This window comes from Periophthalmus magnuspinnatus, chromosome 11, assembly GCF_009829125.3.
Source record: "Periophthalmus magnuspinnatus isolate fPerMag1 chromosome 11, fPerMag1.2.pri, whole genome shotgun sequence".
NCBI lineage: Eukaryota > Metazoa > Chordata > Actinopteri > Gobiiformes > Gobiidae > Periophthalmus > Periophthalmus magnuspinnatus.
In genome coordinates, this window is record NC_047136.2 from 4,943,527 (window position 1) to 4,962,962 (window position 19,436).

At 41.8% G+C, this 19,436-nt stretch overlaps 1 protein-coding gene across 1 annotated transcript in view; it reads left to right on the plus strand.

Moving 5' to 3' along the window:
* Window positions 1-19,436, plus strand: part of csmd2 (CUB and Sushi multiple domains 2) — a 367,948-nt gene that overhangs the window by 84,440 nt on the left and 264,072 nt on the right. Inside the window, exon 3 of the mRNA XM_033975230.2 lies at window positions 7,304-7,416. Within this exon, the coding sequence (XP_033831121.1) occupies window positions 7,304-7,416 (113 nt within the window). The remainder of the gene's footprint in view (window positions 1-7,303; window positions 7,417-19,436) is intronic.

The following is a 19,436-nucleotide window of genomic DNA, read 5'->3' on the forward strand; positions in this document are numbered from 1 at the left end:
TCGTTTATCCATCAATTTACCATTCACTCCCGACACCTGCGCTGTAAATCCGTTCTTTTGTTCAAATCATATCTCGCATCTTTCGCCTTGATAACAACCAATCCCCCTGTTGGCTCCCTGCACAATGCGCGCCACGCGGTTTAGATTGCCACTACCCGTATCGCATTGCAATATTTAATCTTCCTTCTCATGCGAATCCAGGTTGCTTCGAATCCATTCTTCCCACTCGGAATAAAAATGATTCAGGGACATATCTTTTGCTTATACCTGGTGATCAGAGTTTGGATGAAGCGTGAATCCCTTTGCAAATTGTTCGCCGAGCAATCTTTTTTATCGTGTTTTTTTTTCCTCGCGTGTGCCTGTTTCAAGATGGCCGCCTTCCAACTCAATTTGCGGTCAGCGGAGGGCCTATTTGCTTGAACATGTGTCCCACCATTTAGCCGATGTCCTACTGTGACAATCTGACAGTGAGAGGTGGAATCATGCATATTTTAAGCTCCTCCGCTGTCCGTGGTTCCATTCATCTTCCTTTTACTTTTCCCGTAGCAGTTTTGACTCACCCTGGCATGTCTTTGGCGCGGTGGCTGATGGAAGCGCTCTTATCTCACAACAAGAAGATCCTAGGTTTGATTTGTGAGCAGGAGTTTGCATGTTCTCCCTGTGTTTGGGCGACTTTTCTATCGATACTTAACTTAAATGTCGCATTAAGCCAAGTAGCTGAGTTAGCGTGGAGTGTTTGTCCATTTTTCCGAACGTTGACGGTTTGAATCTCGATCTCGACGTGACATAGACATCATTGGAAGTGGTGCGATTCCAGCTCTCATAGATGAATGCTGTCGTTGTGTCCTTTGGCAAGACACTCCACCTCCAAGAAATCATAATAAACCAACATCTGCAGCTCCTTTCAGAGTTTTTTCATTCTTCTTCCAATCCATCTGTCCATTTTTTCCACTTATCCCGGGCTGGGTCTCGACTCTCAGACTTCCCTCACCCCAAACACTTCCTCCAGCTCCTCCGTTGGGACCCCAAGGTGTTCCCAGGCAGGCCAAGCTTCCAGTTCTTCCTGCGTGTCCTGTGTCTTTCTTCTGTGTATACACTTTTCAGTATAACCATTCCGGAAATTTAATACCAATAACAAACATGTCTGCGTACACTGGTGTATGTATGAATGTGTGCGAATGTGCTAGTGGTTCCTTGTGGTGAGTGTTAAAGTGCTTTGAGTGCCTTGAAAGTGGAAAAGCGCTATATAAAATGTGACCATGACCATTGGAAATTGGTATGAAAGGGCCAGAATCATTATATGACAGTTTGAGGTGAGAGCTGATTGGCCGTGCAATGGTGGTCCACCCAGTTTCCACCTTTTTCTGTCTGAAAAAGCTGTTCTAAAGCTGCGTTAGTGGCCAACAATTAACGCAGGTGAAAACTAGTTGTGCGGCAAAGGGTTTTGAGTCAAGATTGATCGATATGTTTGTGGTTTTTTCATGGCCGATGCCGATATTGATTATTTTGGATCCAGAGCAACCGGTGACTGAAGCTCTATCGATGTTTTTGGGCTGATTTTGATCATTTTTCCCAATTTTTGTCATTTTTATTTACTAAAAACTCGCCCACAGACCTCTAACGGAGCTGAACAGTCATGTTTTCTACAGTTATCAATCCGCACTGTGTTAAAATAAAGCTTTGTGTGTGCTTTTTAGGCACCAGGTCTGCCAAAATAAAATATCGACCTGTGCTGGAGATTTAAGTCCGATACCCCATACACTAAAAACTGTAAATATCGGCAACTGATATATCGGTCTATGTCTATTTTTGAGAGCTGAGAACCAGTTAGACCGATAAATACTTACGTCTTTGGTTTAAAAATCAAGTACTGGTAGACAGAGACACGCACAGCCAATAAAAGTTGCGACTGCATGCTAGGTCCAGAGATAAAAATTGTAGAAAATAAAAAATGTATCCGCACCGCAGTTCGTTGGAGCTCCCTATTGCTTTATTATTTTAATAACGCCACAATGAAAATGAAGTACCCCAGCTTAAAAAAAGTAAAATTGTAAAACGCCTCTTGGTGGAACATGAGCATCGACTGCCAAAACTAAATAATAAACCAACGCACTGGGAATGAGCTGTGGTAACACAAAAGACGGGAAAAACGTTGGAATTGTTTGCGTACGTACCTGCAAATCCTGTTGAGTGAAAATATCTGATTAAAACGGCAGTGTACTGTATGACCAGGTGAAACAAAAGCACTGTGTCTGTATGGCCTTAAGGATTAAGTGCAGATCTAAGGCCCCTCGTCACAGTACACAGATAAAAGTAGAACAGATTGTGCCTATTACACTGTATCTGTGAAGGAGAAGTATAAATTCAAGTGCCATTTGGGAAGAGGGGCTTCCATAATGAATTAGATAAGGGACTACGGGATACGCAGCCAGCCTTTTATTGCAATCTGTAAATCTTACATAAGACCAGAGACAAACCTGTGCGTGAATGTACTGTGTGGCACTATTAGTATGAGCCTGACAAATGATGTATCTGTGTAATAGCCACGCTGCTAAAAACACCAGCCCCGTCACTTAAGGCACATTATTAGTTTACCTAATTTCCTCTTTATTAATCACTGTAGGGTTTATCTGCCACTTCTCATTTTAATATGTTTACAGAAAGTCATTATGCGCCGTGCAATGTATTATATTATTAAAATAACCAGGCAGTGCTCAACTCATTCAGCCGAAACTGTTAAATGGCACAGGAGAGATCTTCACACAACGCACAAGCTACAAGATCTAACGAAGATGAGAAGGAGTCAAGGAGCCAGGGACTGCTTTGTCAAACCGGTATTGTTTTGAATGGACGCGTAGCTTGGAAATTGAACTGTAAATGGACTATGAGATGCTGTTCCACAAATACACCCTAAAGCACATGTGTCAAACTCAAGGCCCGCGAGCCAAATGTGGCCCTCCGCTTCATTTTATACGGCCCTCGACAGGGTAAATTAAAAGGTTTGATAGACTTAAAGTGTCATTTTACCAGGAGACATGCAGTTACACAGTCATTTTTACATCTAGGCAAATGCATATGCAATATCTGTAACTTGAATAAGTAATAAATACAGATACAGTTAATGAACAAATTTTAAAAAGTAGTTAGATTTATTTTACATCTGGCCCTTTCAGAGCAGCCATTTTGCTGATGTGGCCTTCGGTGAACATGTGTTTGACACCCCTGCCCTAAAGCATGACAGAAATCATATTAATGTATATGTAGTGGAAATATGAAGACAGGTTTTGTTTCGTTTTTACTTGTAAGCCGCCATATTTATCTCGACGCAAATGAACCATGAATTTATCTGATGGTTAATACGCCTGTCTGTCACCCCTGTTGGAAATTATTGGGACAGGATACAGTTCCAGCCATATTGTAAAGTTTTATAAGTTTTATATAAGCGTCTTGTGATCTTAACCTATACGATACTGCTAGACCTTGGTCGCCACGGTAACAAACATGACATAAAATCACTGCGAGTTAAACGCCGCTTACCTTGACCTCTCTTTAGACGTCCGCGCACAAAACTGTTTTTCAAGTGATGTTCAAGTGATGTCCGAGTATTCTAAATAGCAGAATATTATAGCGTCCAAAAGCCTATTTCTTTTACGATTCCCACTGTTTAAAGCCTATTATCACAGTCCGCTTCACAGTGCTCTGTAGAGGTTTTCAAGGGTACAGAATAAATGAGATTTAGTGACTAAGTGCCTTGCAAAGTTAAACTTTGAAACTAAAAAGTTCAATAAAACGTGATGTAAAACTGGTGTTTAAACAACCCAATAACCAGGCGCTCATTGTGTTCAGTTCATTCAGCCTCAACTTTTTGAATAAGATGTTGGAAAAGGCAGATTCTGACATTGGAAGAGTGCCCGTCTGATAAAAAGATTGTTACAAGGAGATAGAGGAAGAGAAAATTACTTTTTGCTTGACTTTGGGGAAATGGTAAGTCAATTTGAAAACCATTAACAAATTCCACTTTGTGCCCATTAAGAAAATAGTGTGAAAGTACCAGTACAAATTCGACAATCGTAAGAAGCAATGGGTTTGTGGATTTTACTGAAGCAATTGGCCACTTTGAATTAACTACAGACCTGAGCCTTTCCTGTATTATTAAGTATCTCACTGAAAACCTCCTCGTTAAGACACTTGCGAGCCGAACACTAACACGCTACCAAATTATTAACAGACGAGCAGATGGTTTGAAATTACACTGTTCCCAGCACTGAACCTTGTGGTACCCCATGACTAATTATTGCATGAACGGACACTTACAAATAGGGATGTTACATGAACTGCTGTAGGCTAATTTAATACCAAGAATGCTTAAAATACTGCATTCTGTTTGAAGGACCCTTTTTACGCTGTTTTCTGATCTGTTTTAATGTTGTTTACTCATCACAAACAGACCTGGAGTTGTGTTTTGCTTCATTCACACATGTTTAACACACAAACAAGACAATCTGTTCCACCATTTGGATCATTTCAGCTCTGGAATTGCTAATTTTGACTAAACTAAAGGTAAAAACGTAGCTGTTAACTTGAAAATTACTGCATTTTGAGCGTTTTTGAGGCGGTAACACCATTATAACATGACTTAAAGCTCACAAGAGTTCGTTTTACTTAACATAAGACCCACGCTACCAAATTATTAAGAGAAGAGCAGATGGTATGAAATTATACTGTTCCCAGCACTGAACCTTGTGGTACCCCATGACTAATTATAGCACGAAAAGACTTGACACTTACAAATAGGGATGTTACATAAAGTACTGTAAGCTAATTTAATACCAAAAATGCTTAAAATACAGTTTGAAGGGCCCATTTTAGAGGTTTCTGATCTGTTATAATGCTGTTTCCTCATCACAAACAGACTGCAATTGCTAATCTCGACTGAACTAAAGGTAAAAACGCAGCCGTTAACTTCAAAATTACTGCATTTTTGAGACGGTAACATCATTACAACATGACTTAACGCTCACAAGAGTCCGTTTTGCGTAATGTAGAACCTTTAACGTTACCATCAGCAGGGATATCATTGAGCTAATTACCAGTAAAAAAGGCGGATTGTAACACAAAGTACCATAGCGTATTGTTTTTAATTCATCTTTTCTTTGAGTTTGATGTAGGAATATTTAAACCCCTCGTCCGCGAAATAAATAATGATATCCTGTCTTGAATCTCGTGTGTGGCTGAAGTGTGTGCGCTTGTGAGCACCTGGTCCTCTTGGCCACAACTTCAAAGCCAATGCATGCATAATCAACATGTGCGATGGATAATTCATGTTCTCCAGCCAGCTTCAGGTAGAATAGCATTAAAATGTCAACTGTTAATCACAAAGGTCAGTGTTCTTGACCCAGATGGAATTGGTTATGTTTTTTGAGATTCATGACCGCATTCTCAAATAGCCCCTCCACATAAACAGACAATAAACGTGTGCTAAACATTAAGGGCGTGATCAATCGGACACATAAAGAAGAATTATTAGCTGTACTGCTGGGGCTTGAGACGGCCTGGTTTATGTATGCTAATGGACGGGAATGTTCCTCAATGTGATTTTGAGTCTACTGACAAAACGGACGTCTCACGGACATGTTGGAGCCGTATGAACCGTCTCGCACTCTGAGGACTGCAGGGACCGGCCTCCTGCTGGTGAACAGAGTCAGGACTAAACCGGGACTAAACATGGACTAAACCAGGGCAAAAGCAGGACTAAAGCAGGGCTAAAAACCAGGACTAAAGCAGGACTAAAAACCAGGACAAAGCAGGACTAATCGAGAGCTAATAAAGGACTACCCAGGATTAAAAACCAGGACTAAAAACTAGGACTAAACCAGAACTAAACCAGGACTAAAACAGGACTAAAACCAGGATTAAACTGGGACTAAAATTGAGACTAAACCGGGACTAAACATCAGGACTACACCAGGATTAAACCTGAGACTAAACCAGGATTAAAAACCTGGACTAAACCAGGACAAAAAACCTGGACTAAATCGGCACTAAACCAGGACTAATCGAGGACTAAACCACGACTAAACCAGGACTATACCATGACTAAGTGAGGCCAAATCAAGGACTAAACCTGGACTAAACTGGGACTAAAGCAGGACTAAAAACCAGGAATAAAAAAACAGGACTAAAAACCAGGGCTAAACCAGGACTAATCGAGGCCTAATCCAGAACTAAACCAGGACTAAAAACTAAAACGGGTATAAAGTAGGACTAATCAAGGACTAAACCGGGACTAAACCGGGACTAAACTCTTTTAATGTTCATTATATAATGATTATTTATGTTTAGATTTGTTGTATTCTGATTTTTTAATTACTTTGTGTACGAATTTGATGTACAGATAAACTTACCTTGTTCTGCCTAAAAACAAAGAAACATTAGTTTTATGGTTAATTGGTGCTGTCAAGGTTTGGTGGGTGAATCCATAATTATCGAGTTACAGTCATTACCTTGGCATGATAAGAGCAGTGACAGATTTGGTACTAATGTCACATTTTGTATTTATTTCTTTGTACAGTCTATTGTGCACACCCCAGTAAATAAATCAGTACAAGAAATAGAAATTACCTGAATTTCAAAGCGCGATAGCAGGGAGTCTGTCTCTAAACTACTTCCTAGCTCTCACAAACTGACATTTTTATTTATTTTTCAGACAGAGAAGTAAAACAGAATGAACCAGCGCACAGTCAAACCGCTCTCACCCTGAAGTGTCATATAGTGACGCACACGGCTCTTTGTTACGAGGTTGCGATCAATATATGCTATAATGTGGTCAGATTTTGTCACAATGCTCTACTTTCACAATGCACTTTATGGACTAAAATAAAATTTGGGTAAAGTCCTGCTTGAAAAATACAATGAAGGCATGGTGAATAGATTGAGGGAGATCAATCTAATAAATAAAGAAGTAAAGAGGATATATCACCGGGCTGATGCTGACAGTTTTATGCTCTCAGATAGTGCAGTGGAGCTGGTGTGTTTTAATAGACTGTTAACTGCATGAAAGGGATGGACTCTGCATCTGATGGATCGAAATGCGTAGAGTGTTTTGTATCCTGTTGCGGCCTTGGCATGTTCATAATTCGTGTGTGATGCAAAGCTTCATTAGACCCAAAGTTGTGCCGGAAGGCCTGGGGGGACAGCGGCTTTGATGGAGCAGGTTTCATATCTGACCTTGCGGACGCCTGCGCTGTTGATTGGATCAGTTTTGTGTGCGTGCGACTGACTCCCTCTGTCCATTTGTCCTCAGGTTAACGGGGTTCCAGCTGCCTGCCCCCATAGTGAGCACGGGATCAAGGCTCACGCTATGGCTGCTGTCGGACTATGCGGTCAGCGGACAGGGATTTAAGGCGGTCTACGAAGGTAAGTAAGACATATGTGCCTTCTGCTGTGACGTGTCCACTGCGTATGTCCACTGTGCACACATTAGCATTGATAATGTTAAAGGTGCGCTATGTTTCTGGTGGAGGGCATGCCACCTGATTGTTTCCATGGAGATTAATTATTTATAGCTTGAATTGTTAAACAGTATGACATTAAAGCGAACGTATTACTCAATTTTCTGATCTATGTTCTAACGTTTTCTCATCACAAACAGACCTGGAGTTGTGTTTTGTCTCATTCGCACATGTTTAACACACACATCCTGCACATTTAGGCTGAGTTCTTCTCTCAAAACACTCTGTTCAACCTTGTGATGTCATCATGTGGTAATGCAGGAAGTGTTTCACTGCGTTTTTAAGCTACACACGCCTTCACTAGAAACATTTGGATGATTTTAACCCTGGAATTTCCCATCTCTGCTAAACAAAAGGTAAAACGCAGCTGTTAACTTGAAAAGTGCAAAGTGCCACTTGATGACATCACAAGGTGGAACAGAGCATTTTGAGGTTTGGAGATGCAGGCAGACTAATAATAAAAGGTTACTCAAACATGCGTGAATGAAACAAAACATAACTCCAGGTATGTTTTTGATGAGGTAACAAGTTCACAAGAATCCATTTTGTGTAATATAGGACCTTTAAACTTCTCTATCACCATGGAAACAAGCAGATGACACCGCTAGACCAAGTTATAGGTCAAATCTGTCAAGTGGCAAGCCCGCTCACTGCGAGGGGACATGTTTTTCTAGGTATTTCTTATAAATGATAAATACGTTTAATACCATACCGTTGAACATCGTCATGGAAGCAAGTACATGACAGACCCTCCTCCAGAAATGTTACATAGAGGACCTTTAAACTGTTGCGTTGCATAAGGCTCAGCACACGACCAAGGCTGAGTGTAGCGAGGGCAGTCCTATTGCAAGATCTAAAGACTTGGCAGAGCGTCATGCGTTCTCTTCATAATAATTGCGTAGATTTACCCTGTGTTTCAGTGCACATTATGGATTCAAAGCGCAGGCTGCAGTTCATTATTCATTCACTAGGGGCAGATCGGTAGCCACGCTTTTATCGGTTCTGTCCTCGGCTTGGTATCGCCATAGATATCGCGTAAAGGCTTTCAGCTGGTGGTGGGGTCATCAGTTGCTCGTCTTCGTTGAGATGTTATGACATGTTGGTATTTTCCACAATACCACACTGAACTGATCTATGTTACTATTGATTGAATTTGAGGTCTGAAAGATCTAGCCTGTACGTTCCTCGGTTGTTACCATGGAGATAGATCGGTTTAATCCACTTAGTAGTCTGTATAAAAAAGTGGACAAAGTGAGTGCGACGTCACCCACAGCATTCAGCTCCAGTTAAATGAAGCTCGTCGAGGCTAACGGTTATAGCGGCGACTTTTGAGCCGAGTTCCTTATGTGGAATTCCGACTGTGAGTATCATAGCAACCAAAGAGTCAATCCAGAGCGAGGCTGATGACGCTAACGCCGCTTTACGCTCGCGCCACTGGTTTAGCACGGAACGGCCGCAACGCTGTCCGTCAGACCTGTTGCTAATGCTAGTGGAAGTGATCTCAGGGAAAGAAGGCGTCTGATTTGTCGATTTTCTGGGTAAATACGAAGCATTTTAAGACCAAAATGATGAGGCGCTCTACAGCAGTTGCAGTGACAATTTTTCAATGTGCAGTGAATTGGAGTCGATGGAGCTGAAAGCGCGGCCAAGATCACTTTACTATTTGGAACACGGTGGCTAGCAGGTTAGCTATGTCCATTTATATATACAGTCTAAGCAATAACATCTCCATGGAGACAGGACGACGGTAGACTCTCCACGAGAAAAGAAGACAACGCTGATCTGATGCACGTTTACCTGCTTGTTGTTGCACGTTCCATTAGGATATTGCCGAACTGGAATCACTTTTTGCGCAATATTTCACATTTTGTTGCTGCTTTTAAACGCTCAATCAAACTACGACCGAGCGGTTTTATTTCGAGGAGGTCTGATCGTCACATTTGCGGGCTGCCTCTGAGACCTTTGCCATGGTGACGTGAAATGCTTTATGGCCCGTGGAAGAATGATATTAATGACGGCTCTCCTCGGGCTCACATGCGAGGGGAGTGGGAGCCCTCGGGAGGCAATGGAAATACAAGCAAACGGCTAATTAGGCTAATTACCTAACAGCGCTTTCTCAGTCTTTTTGAGATATCGTGAATGTTGGCGGTGGAGACATTAAATGGCCCGAGAGGTTTAGGACCACATACCATGACTAGATAAAAACAAGACAATGAGCAATGAGACGGTTTTGGGCGCTCCACAGGGAAGCAGCAGGGCCATTATGTTTGCAACACTGTCAGATGGTTGAAAACCGGATCCTATGTAATTAACTAAAATCAAACGCCATTCAAAGTCACCAGAGCTTTGGAGCACTAAATAACAAAAGCTCCAGCATGTTGTAACTATGTAGCATGTGGTTAGCTTTAAATTCATAATGAGCACAAGGCAAAAACGATAATGTTAAGAGGATCCAATTATTTCTGCAACAAATAGGAACAAATAAGTTTACAAATGGAGAGCAACGTGACTGTATTATTAGTTAGCATGGGGTTACAGCTAATATGTTTACATCATTGTGAAAGAGTACTTGAAAATGTGACCTTGTCCAAACATATTCTGTTGTTGTTTCCTTTGGCAAGACACCCCGCTTATCTTACTCCAGTTACAGAAAGCACTTACCATTTTGCATTAAGATTCTACCAGTGGTCGCGTCGTTTTTATATAGCGTTTTCCACCTTCAAAACACGCACCCATTCACACACACATTCATACACCAGTGTACGCAGACACTGGAGGAAAGGTGGGTTAAGTGTCTTGCCCAAGGACACGCCAACAGCATACATTTGTAGGAGCTGCAAAGAGATCTGACCGCTCAACCAATGATGTTTATGTCGAGAGCAGGATGCGAACCACCAAATCAGCTAATTACCATGCTATCGGTTCTCCAAGCAGGAAAAAATGTAAAATGTAAACTGTAAATGTGTCGTAAAGTCCGGGGAGTCGAAGATACAGACTCGGATTAAGGTTTAACAGAGTTTATTACAAACAAGAGGATGTGAATGCTGGTTGGAGGAGCGGGTAGTAGGAAGCTGGGTCGGAGGTGGAGGTGCTCGAACCAGTTGTAGGAAGCTGGGTCGGAGGCGGACTTGCGCGAATCAGTCGTAGGAGGTGCAAGGTGGCTCGAAGAAACGGGATCTGGCGAAAAAAACGAGAAACACCAACTGAGTACTACGACCATAACCACAAAAAACAGACTGAACCAAGCAGAAACTGTACCACGGAGGATACACTGACGATCTGGCGGAGTGTGTAGGATCCTTGGTCCCTTTGTACTCCAGAGGTGGAGGCTTGATTGTTGATTGGTTGCAGGTGTGTAGTGGGTGGGGCCAGAGTCTCCGCCCAGCTCCAGGTACAGAAGGGACAGGGGGAGACGGCACAAAACACACAGACGAACTGGGGTGGGATCTTGACAAAATGTAAAACAATGCTAGAAAATGTGTTTTTGTATATTGTCTCCATGACGACAGTAAGTGGTACAATTACATCATTTACCATTTCCACCATATTTTGAATTCTACAGGCGTAACAAAGACAAACCCTGCTATGGCGGCTACACATACTCTTTGCTATATGTTAGATTAAATGTATTAGCAGTGGACCGTTCTTTGTATTGTAAATCAATCTGGCTGTTTGAGTAATATCAATCCTATGGGCCGCCCCGTAGGAGAACGCGAGCGAGCGAGAGTGCAATCCCAGTAATTACCTGTCACCTCGTTCACGTGGCAACGGAGACACCCACAGCTCTGACCTTTGCCACGTGCGCAGGCTCTACGCATGTGAGCCCCCTGGTCAGCGTAGACGGTAATTGGAAGGAGAAGTAAACAGAAGGTGCAGAATGTAATGTGGAGAATTTTAGTCCGTGCGTTACAACAGACACAAGGTCACACGGGTCAGTGAAGTTTCTCAGGAGTCTTTGCTAGTTTATGTTTTAGTTCTACAATACAGTACTGTAATACGATATCTGATGTTTTGTGTTTAGTTCAGAGTTGACGTCTTTTGTTGTTAATGTAAATGCTTTTGTTTGTGACGCTTGGTTGCTATGCTAACGATGTCAAGGTTCTGTTGGTCCGTTACTGGTCTGGTTTTGGAGACTGACTCTAGTGAGGTGAGATTACTGTTTTTTTACTCGTTTTGGCGTGGGTTACAGCCGTGCATCCTTCGAAGGACCCGGCCAACGAAGGCTGCTCCTCCGACATGGGACAGGTCGAGCCCACAGAGCCGCTCCCGTCACCCAGCAACCGAGACATGCTGCTAACGCTAATGCTAACTACACACACGGCATTAGGCCTTGTGTTTAGAAAATATAATCAACTAGAAGAAGAAATTTGGCGTGTTTCCTTGCACGCTACAATACAGTTAGCATCACTTAATTAATTGATGGCTTTTAACATTTAGAATCATATATATTTGTATTTGAGTAGTGTATTTTGTTATTTGTTTTAATGTCTGTGTAATCCGTCGGTCGTCCGGGTCTGATCCATAGTAAAAACCAAAAGTAAAGTCTGTCAAATGGACAAAAGGTTGTATTATTTGCTTTAACTTCAGTCTAATTTCAGTAGAATAAACTATTGTTGATTAAAATAGATATGATACAGTGTCATCATTTTAATATTATATCTCCCAAGCTCAGTGCCTTGTGACTCCGCCCCCATCCATCCTTTGGGAACCACTGATCTAGCGCGCTTAAACTTACATGTTAGCATATTTTTGGCCTAGTTTAGCACAGTTTAGGTTAGGGTTCATCTATAAAACATTTCAGTCCTGGTTTACAGCAGCTTTGTCACTTACTGTTTCCATGATTGTAATCGTAAGCTTCCAATCTTTGTGTTAGGACTGATTTAGACCTGGTTCGATGCCGTTTTTAACCTCAAAATCTTTGTTCAAGTTGATCCCTGTTCAAGTGTCCTAGCTGATGTGAAGCACCCACACATGTAAGACATTAACTGTGTGCTTAAATATTATTTGAACCAGGATCCCACTTCCTTTAAAGGTCTATTTTCTGATCTATGTTAAAATGTTGGAACACACCCACTGGTCCCCCTCCTTAAACAGAGGGACCACCACCCGGGTCTGCCAGTCCCGCGGTACTGTCCCTGACCTCCACGTGATGTCGCAGAGACGTGCCAATCAAGACCGCCCCAGAACATCCAGCTTCCGGGCATGTCCCACCGGAAGGAGGCCCCCGGGGAAGACCCAGGACACGCTCAGCTAACCTGCCCCGGCAACCCGACCCCGGATAAGTGGAAGAAAAATCGATGGATGGTTGTTATTATGCGGTTTTCTCATCACAAACAGACCTGGAGTTGTGTTTTGTTTCATTCACACATGTTTAACACACAAACCCTGCATTTTTACACTGAGTTTTCCTCGCAAACAGGAAAAAAACCCCACTCTGTTCCACCTTGTGATGTCATCATGTGGTAATACAGGAAGTGCTCCACTGCGTTTTTAAACTCCACACACTTTCACTAGAATCATTTGGATAATTTTAATTTCAGCCCTGGAATTGCCAATCTCTACTGAGCAAAAAGTAAAAGGTAGATGTTAACTTGAAAACTACCACTTCATGACATCACAAGGTGGAACAGAGCATTTTGAGCTTTGGAGATGTAGACAGACGAATAACAAAGGGTTACTCAAACGTGTGAATGAAACAAAACACAACTCCAGGTGTGTTTTTGTGGAGGAAACGGCATTATAACGTGTCTTAAAGTTCACAAGAGTCGATTTTGCGTAATATTTGACCTTTTAGCCATGACTCACGATGGAGACGCAGAAATATTCCAGGATTGTCAAGGATCCATCCGTCCGCGTCGTATATTTGCCGAACAGCTCACACGGTTTCATCTTTTATTAATATAAAGGAGCCAAAACTAAAGCAGTTTTATTTATTTATTATACTATTTTCTTTTTTTGTGTATAATTTCTTTGAACTACTGTTGTGATTTCCTCACGGCACATTTTTGAGTTCTTTGAATGCTCTGCCTCTGAAGTGCCAGGCTCCCTGCCACAAAGGCTGAAGATAATGATCCGCAGCCCTCGGCAAGACCTGTTCTCCTCACTTACTCATTCAAATTAGCACTGGGCTTGAAATCAACACAATGATAAGCCCTGAGTACACATGAAAACACATTCTGGATTCACTCCCATGTTTAGAGCTTTTTTTCCCCATTGTATTTAGTAAAAGGGAATTGTTATTTGCCTAAGATATTTGTGTGTGAAAACAAATCTCGCCGAAGATTTATTGTTTTAATCTTGTTCAATTACTCCAGCGCCGCTTCTATACATCATCATGAGCGGTGCGCTGCTTTTTTTTTTTTTTTTGTAACGGCCGAAATGAAAATGGAAAACGGACAAGAAGCTTTGGTTTGTTGTTGTGAGACGAGAAGCGGCTCGTGGAGGGTTTGGTCTCGGTGGTTTACAGTCAGAGAGGTCGGCCTTAAGAGTGTCATCAAATGGATCATCGTGACTCAGACCAGGGCAACACTAGATTCTGACAAAAAAAACAGCTTAATTTGTAGAAAAGGCTCGCCAGAGTGTATTCAGTTAATTATGTTTAACCTGTAGACTATGTATATAAATCAGAGGTGCCCAAACTTGTTTTATCGCATCTCTTAAGCTTAAGGGCCGATAAAAACTGGTGTGAGGGCCGCATTTGGTCCCCGGGCCGTAGTTTGGACACCTCTGATATAAATGGATGTAGCTAACCTGCTAGCCGCCACGTTTCAAATAGAAAGTGAGCCTGGGTGTACTTCCGGCTCCATTCACTCTGGCTCCGATTCACATTACATTGGAAAACTTTCGCCCCTCTCTCTGTACCTGCTGCTGTCAGACTCATCATTTTGGTCTTAAAATGTTCGTATTAACCCGCTCTACATGATCCTGGTGTTTTTATTTCGCTGTTGGGTCCGTAACTCAGCATATGAAGATTAATAACAGACAAATCAGGTGCCGTCTTTCCCCAAGGTCCAAGGAACTTACTGTACAAATCCATTCAATGCTATTTATTTTACATTGCCCATTACATAACATGAGCGTGACCTCCTTGTCTTTGAGCCCGCACGCCACCTTTAACAGGCTTAATATCAAAACACCTCCCCTTTAAGTCACAGTTGTAACAGCCCTGACATTTTCGGAGCTTTCTTTGTTTGTTTTTTTATTCGCATTGAGCTCAGCGTCCACCATTTTGCTGCCCAGACCCATCGCGTCTATATTAAATATCTGTTTTAGCCACACTGCAATAAGGCTAAGTGCTGCGCGGTCCGTCTCCCCGACACCCCGCGTAATGGGCAACAACACTGTGGAATCTCTTCTCTGCTTGTCGCCACGGCAACCGACAGAACAGGCTCGTAATTTTTCTCTCTCCCCGTCATGTTCTCTTCATTATCGTCACAAACTATTTTTAGGTTTTTAAGATCAAACTATGGCAGTTGTTTGTACATCAAATCTCTAGGTACAATAGTTTCACCAGATGCATCTCACGGTATGATTTTTTTTTCTGATATTTTGTGGAGGCTAAGAAAATTGTGAATGGGCTATTACTTTTTCTTTTTAAAATGCCTTGATAAGACTTTGCTGCTGCCATAACCTAAAGAATTAAGATTAAAAAGTGCTTCATAACCGTTATTTCTTCTGCAGTGAAACAGAGAAAGGATCATGGTGAGACTTATAATAGTAATAATAATAATACATTTTATTTATAATCTACTCTTCATTCCATAGAATCTCAGAGTGCTACAATAAAATAAGAACTTTAAACCATTGTTAATTGCTAAGAAACATCAACAATAAGCTTTTCTAAATAAAAAGGTCTTTAGATTAGCTTTAAAAAGAAGTCCAGGTTCTGTATGGCTCTCCTCTGGACAGGGAGACAGGTCCAGAGTCGTGGTGCAGTTGAACAGAAGCCATGGTCCCCCATCGTACGGAGCCTCGTGGGGGGACCTGAAGAGCCACCTGAAGATCTGAGAGGGTGCCACCTGAAGATCTGAGGGGGTGCCACCTGAAGATCTGAGGGGGTGCCACCTGAAGATCTGAGGGGGTGCCACCTGAAGATCAGAGGGTGCGGTTGGAAGATTGCAAAGTGATCAGGTCTTGCAGATACAGCGGTGTCTGACCAGTAATGTATTTATGGGTCCGCTGAAGGATTTTGTATTAAATCCGGGATGAAACAGGGTGAATAGGAGTGACTTGGGATTTGATATATATTGTGATGGCCCATGATATTATTGTGGGACTTTTCACGATATGACATCACAATATTTCAGTTATTGTTACATCCCTATTGTACACATGGCTCGGTTAATTAGTACTTATTTGAAATGCAATGGCGAACCTTTATTACCACTTGCTACTACTACTACTACTACTACTACTACTACTGACCTAAAAAAAACAATGGGAACACATTGTTGTTCTCTATATGTTCTCTATGTTCTTTATGTTGCCAAATCTTTTCTTTACCTCCTTCTTTGCCCAACAATTTGGTTCTCGTACCACAAATATATAAGTAGAGTGTATTGAGTCCAGATTCTTTAAAAATTATATCTGCATTGGCCATAAAAACTTTAGCACAGTAGTACACAATGTCGATGAAACGTTCTGCACCGACAAAGCCTACGAAGGTTTGAACTTTGTGTTTAAACAAGATAGAAATGTGAGAAAATGTTAATGCCTGTGTGAGAAAAGTGTAAAGTGTGTGGTGAGGGGGTTTTTACGTCGCAGATTTTGTCTATTGCGGGTTGTTTTTAGAACGTAACCCCACGATAAACGAGGGACCACTGTATTTTTATTATTTAATTTACATTATCAGTCAAAAGTTTGGACAAACCCTCTTATTGAATGTGTTTTTTTCTTTATTTTTTCTACTTTCTACACTTTATATATATATATACACGAGACATCAAATATATATTAAGTAAGATATATGTAATTATGTACCAAAGTAAACAGTTAAATAACGTTTTTTTTTTTTTTAAATATATATATATTTTGTATTCAAATCCTCAAAGTAGCCATCCTCTGACCCTTTACTTTATCGAAAAATATTTAGCAGAGTCATTATTTTTTTTGCTTCTTTGGTACGTTCAAACTTTTGACTGGTACCGCGCCTCAGCTCACCGCTTCTTTTCGTCTCCATTCTCTCCGCTCCCGAAAACGATCTCTTCTTCTCTGTCTGCTAAATAATACACCAACACAATAACTCTACAGTCGTGTGCTGTCAACTTTCTTCTGTGCTTTCCCCGCTCTTGCATAGTCAATGTGCTTCCCAACTGGGTTACCTCAAAAAAGAAAAAAAAGAGAGGGAAAAAATCCACAGCCAATTTTACCGGCACAACTCGGATCCCGCCCGCCTCTTCAGCATTACGCCACTGCAGGTGTCGGAAATCAAACGCTCTCGCATTATCTCCCCCATTTCATTTAGCACATCTGTATAGTCGTGTACCCAATTGGAAATGAACCTCTAGGGTGTTATAAATCCATCCCGATTGGACTGTGGGTTATAAACTAAAATAAAACAGAGAATGGATGAGAAGACTCGTTCTCTGCACCAACGCAACTCCGCTTCATCCATCAGAGCCTATCTCTACAATGGCGTCTCTATATCCACCCCCCCCCTCTCCCCAGCCCGGCGTGAGAGAGCACTGCCTGGCTCCTATTAGCATGAGCGGGGAAGGCGGGGGCTGCGGAGATGAGAGCGATGGAAGGCACTGGAGCGTGAGCAAGTGTACGGCCTAATTGAAAAATGAGGCCCATCCCTTTAAGACGGCAGCTGATTAAAGAGACGTGAGATGGAAGAGACAAACGTGGCTTTTAAGAGTTCGGAGTTGTCGTGTTTGTACGTCGGAACGGAGCAGGGCCCGGAGCAGCTAGTCCCGTTCCGATCACTGTACGGCAGCGAGAGGATGCAACGAGATAGTTTTTCGCCATCAAGATATTGTATAATTCATGTTTTTGCTTTAACGGAGTCAGGTAGTTGTAGCAGCAGTAATGAAACGCAGTGGAAGCAGAATTACTAATGGGCTTTTAATACGTTTAACCTTTTACTCATTTCTAGCAGGATTCTAACTAGGACACGTTTTAGTATTTCCCACGTCTAAATATGTTGCCTTTTCCCATTAATATTCAAAGCGACACCATGTAACTTCCTGGAGGTGGTGTGGAAATATAAAGTTAAAACCATACTTCTGAATATTCTCTATAAAAATAAATACCTTTTATTCCAAACTGTGGAATATTTTAGCCAAAGGAACAGTGTTTGTATTGAAACGAGCTGTAGGAGGCTTTCCTCTGGGCCATGTAACAGTTCATTTTTTTTGGAGATGCAAATCAGCACAACCAGAATGGAAAATAAACGTGCTTTTGCTTTTGACTGTGTTTGGCTAAAAACTCTTAACACTTTAAAAACAACACTTTTCATAGACTTAACAAAGCACAAAGAAAGACTGCATTCGTAATGAAGAAATACGCTGCCTGGCCAAAAAAAACCCAAGTCGCCACCTGGATTTAACTAAGCAAATATGTCCTTCTCCTCCTGCAGTTGGTCAGGCAGTGTAGTTTATTATTGTTTTTAATGGTGCTTTTTCTGTCAACATCTTTATATCGGCCATACCAGCTCGTTTAAGCCTGGTCTCGTCAGATCTCAGGGGCGCCAGTGGCAGAAACGCTTCATCTACATCACCTTGTATGAAAGTGTGCGCAAGTGCTAGTTTCGAAAGGGCAATGGCGCAGATTGGCAACCTCGTTTCTGTCAGTTTGTCCCGGGGCAGCTGTGTTACCGCCGGATGTGAAGTGAATGAATAATGCTCTGTAAAGCGCTTTGGATGTCATGAAAGGGATTATATAAGTCCAATGGTTAATTAATGATTCATATTGAACTCTATAATCAGTTTAACCAAGTGGACCGGTGTATTTAAGCTTTAATTTGAAGGCGACGCAATCGTGAATCTAGATAGTCGTATTTATTTGTGACACGCAGGACCACATACTGCGCGCCCCATATGTCCCGTCCATATGTAAAGGTCTATATATGTAATGTCACCTCCCATACGTTTGCATCTGAAGCCCATACAGCCAGTAATAGACCAGTCATCCATTTACACTGGACAGATCTGGGTCAGGGGAGATGGAGTCACAACAGTATTTCGATGGGGCATAAAACGATTTTTTTTTATTTTTTTTGACTGTGAGCAAAGAGCCTGGATCCCTCTCTTCATGTTGCCAGTCACGCTCATCAAATTTAAGATTGAATACAAATCAGCTCCGTGCACAAAGTGGCTCGAGCTGTCAGTTCAAATTTTCACACTGGCATCGTACTATCGCTGCTTGGAATAACATTAGCACTCCTAAAACTACAATGATGTGAGTGTGGGCTCTATGTTTAGTAACTCGCAAAGGTTTGTCTAACTAGTTCATGTAGGTCAGCGTTTCTCAAACTGTGGCACGAGGTCCTTCAGGTGATGGTAAGTTCGACAGCTCTTCGGTTTCTGGGTTTTGGGGTAATTTAAAGTTGAATTTATCCACTTTGGTTGTCTTACTTTGGATCATTTCTTGTTTAGAACTACAGTGGCAATAATCAAACACTTTTAGAGCAGGTTTAGCCAAAAGTTAGACGTGAATAGTCTTGTTATAGACCTGGTTTAGATTTGGTGGAACTAGGTTATGCCAAATGAATGACCAGTCTGCTCGTTTTGTTTAATCTGATTGGTTGTGTGGCCTGACTCAAAGCACAATGGACGAAGTGGTGACTTCTGTAGAAGAAACACAGAAGGACATCATTCAGGACTTGCCAGGCAACATATATAGCATTAGCGATGAGTCAGTAAACAGTAATCCTCGTAATCGTGATAATCACCAACAAAGATAATCGCCGTAACATCACGAGAA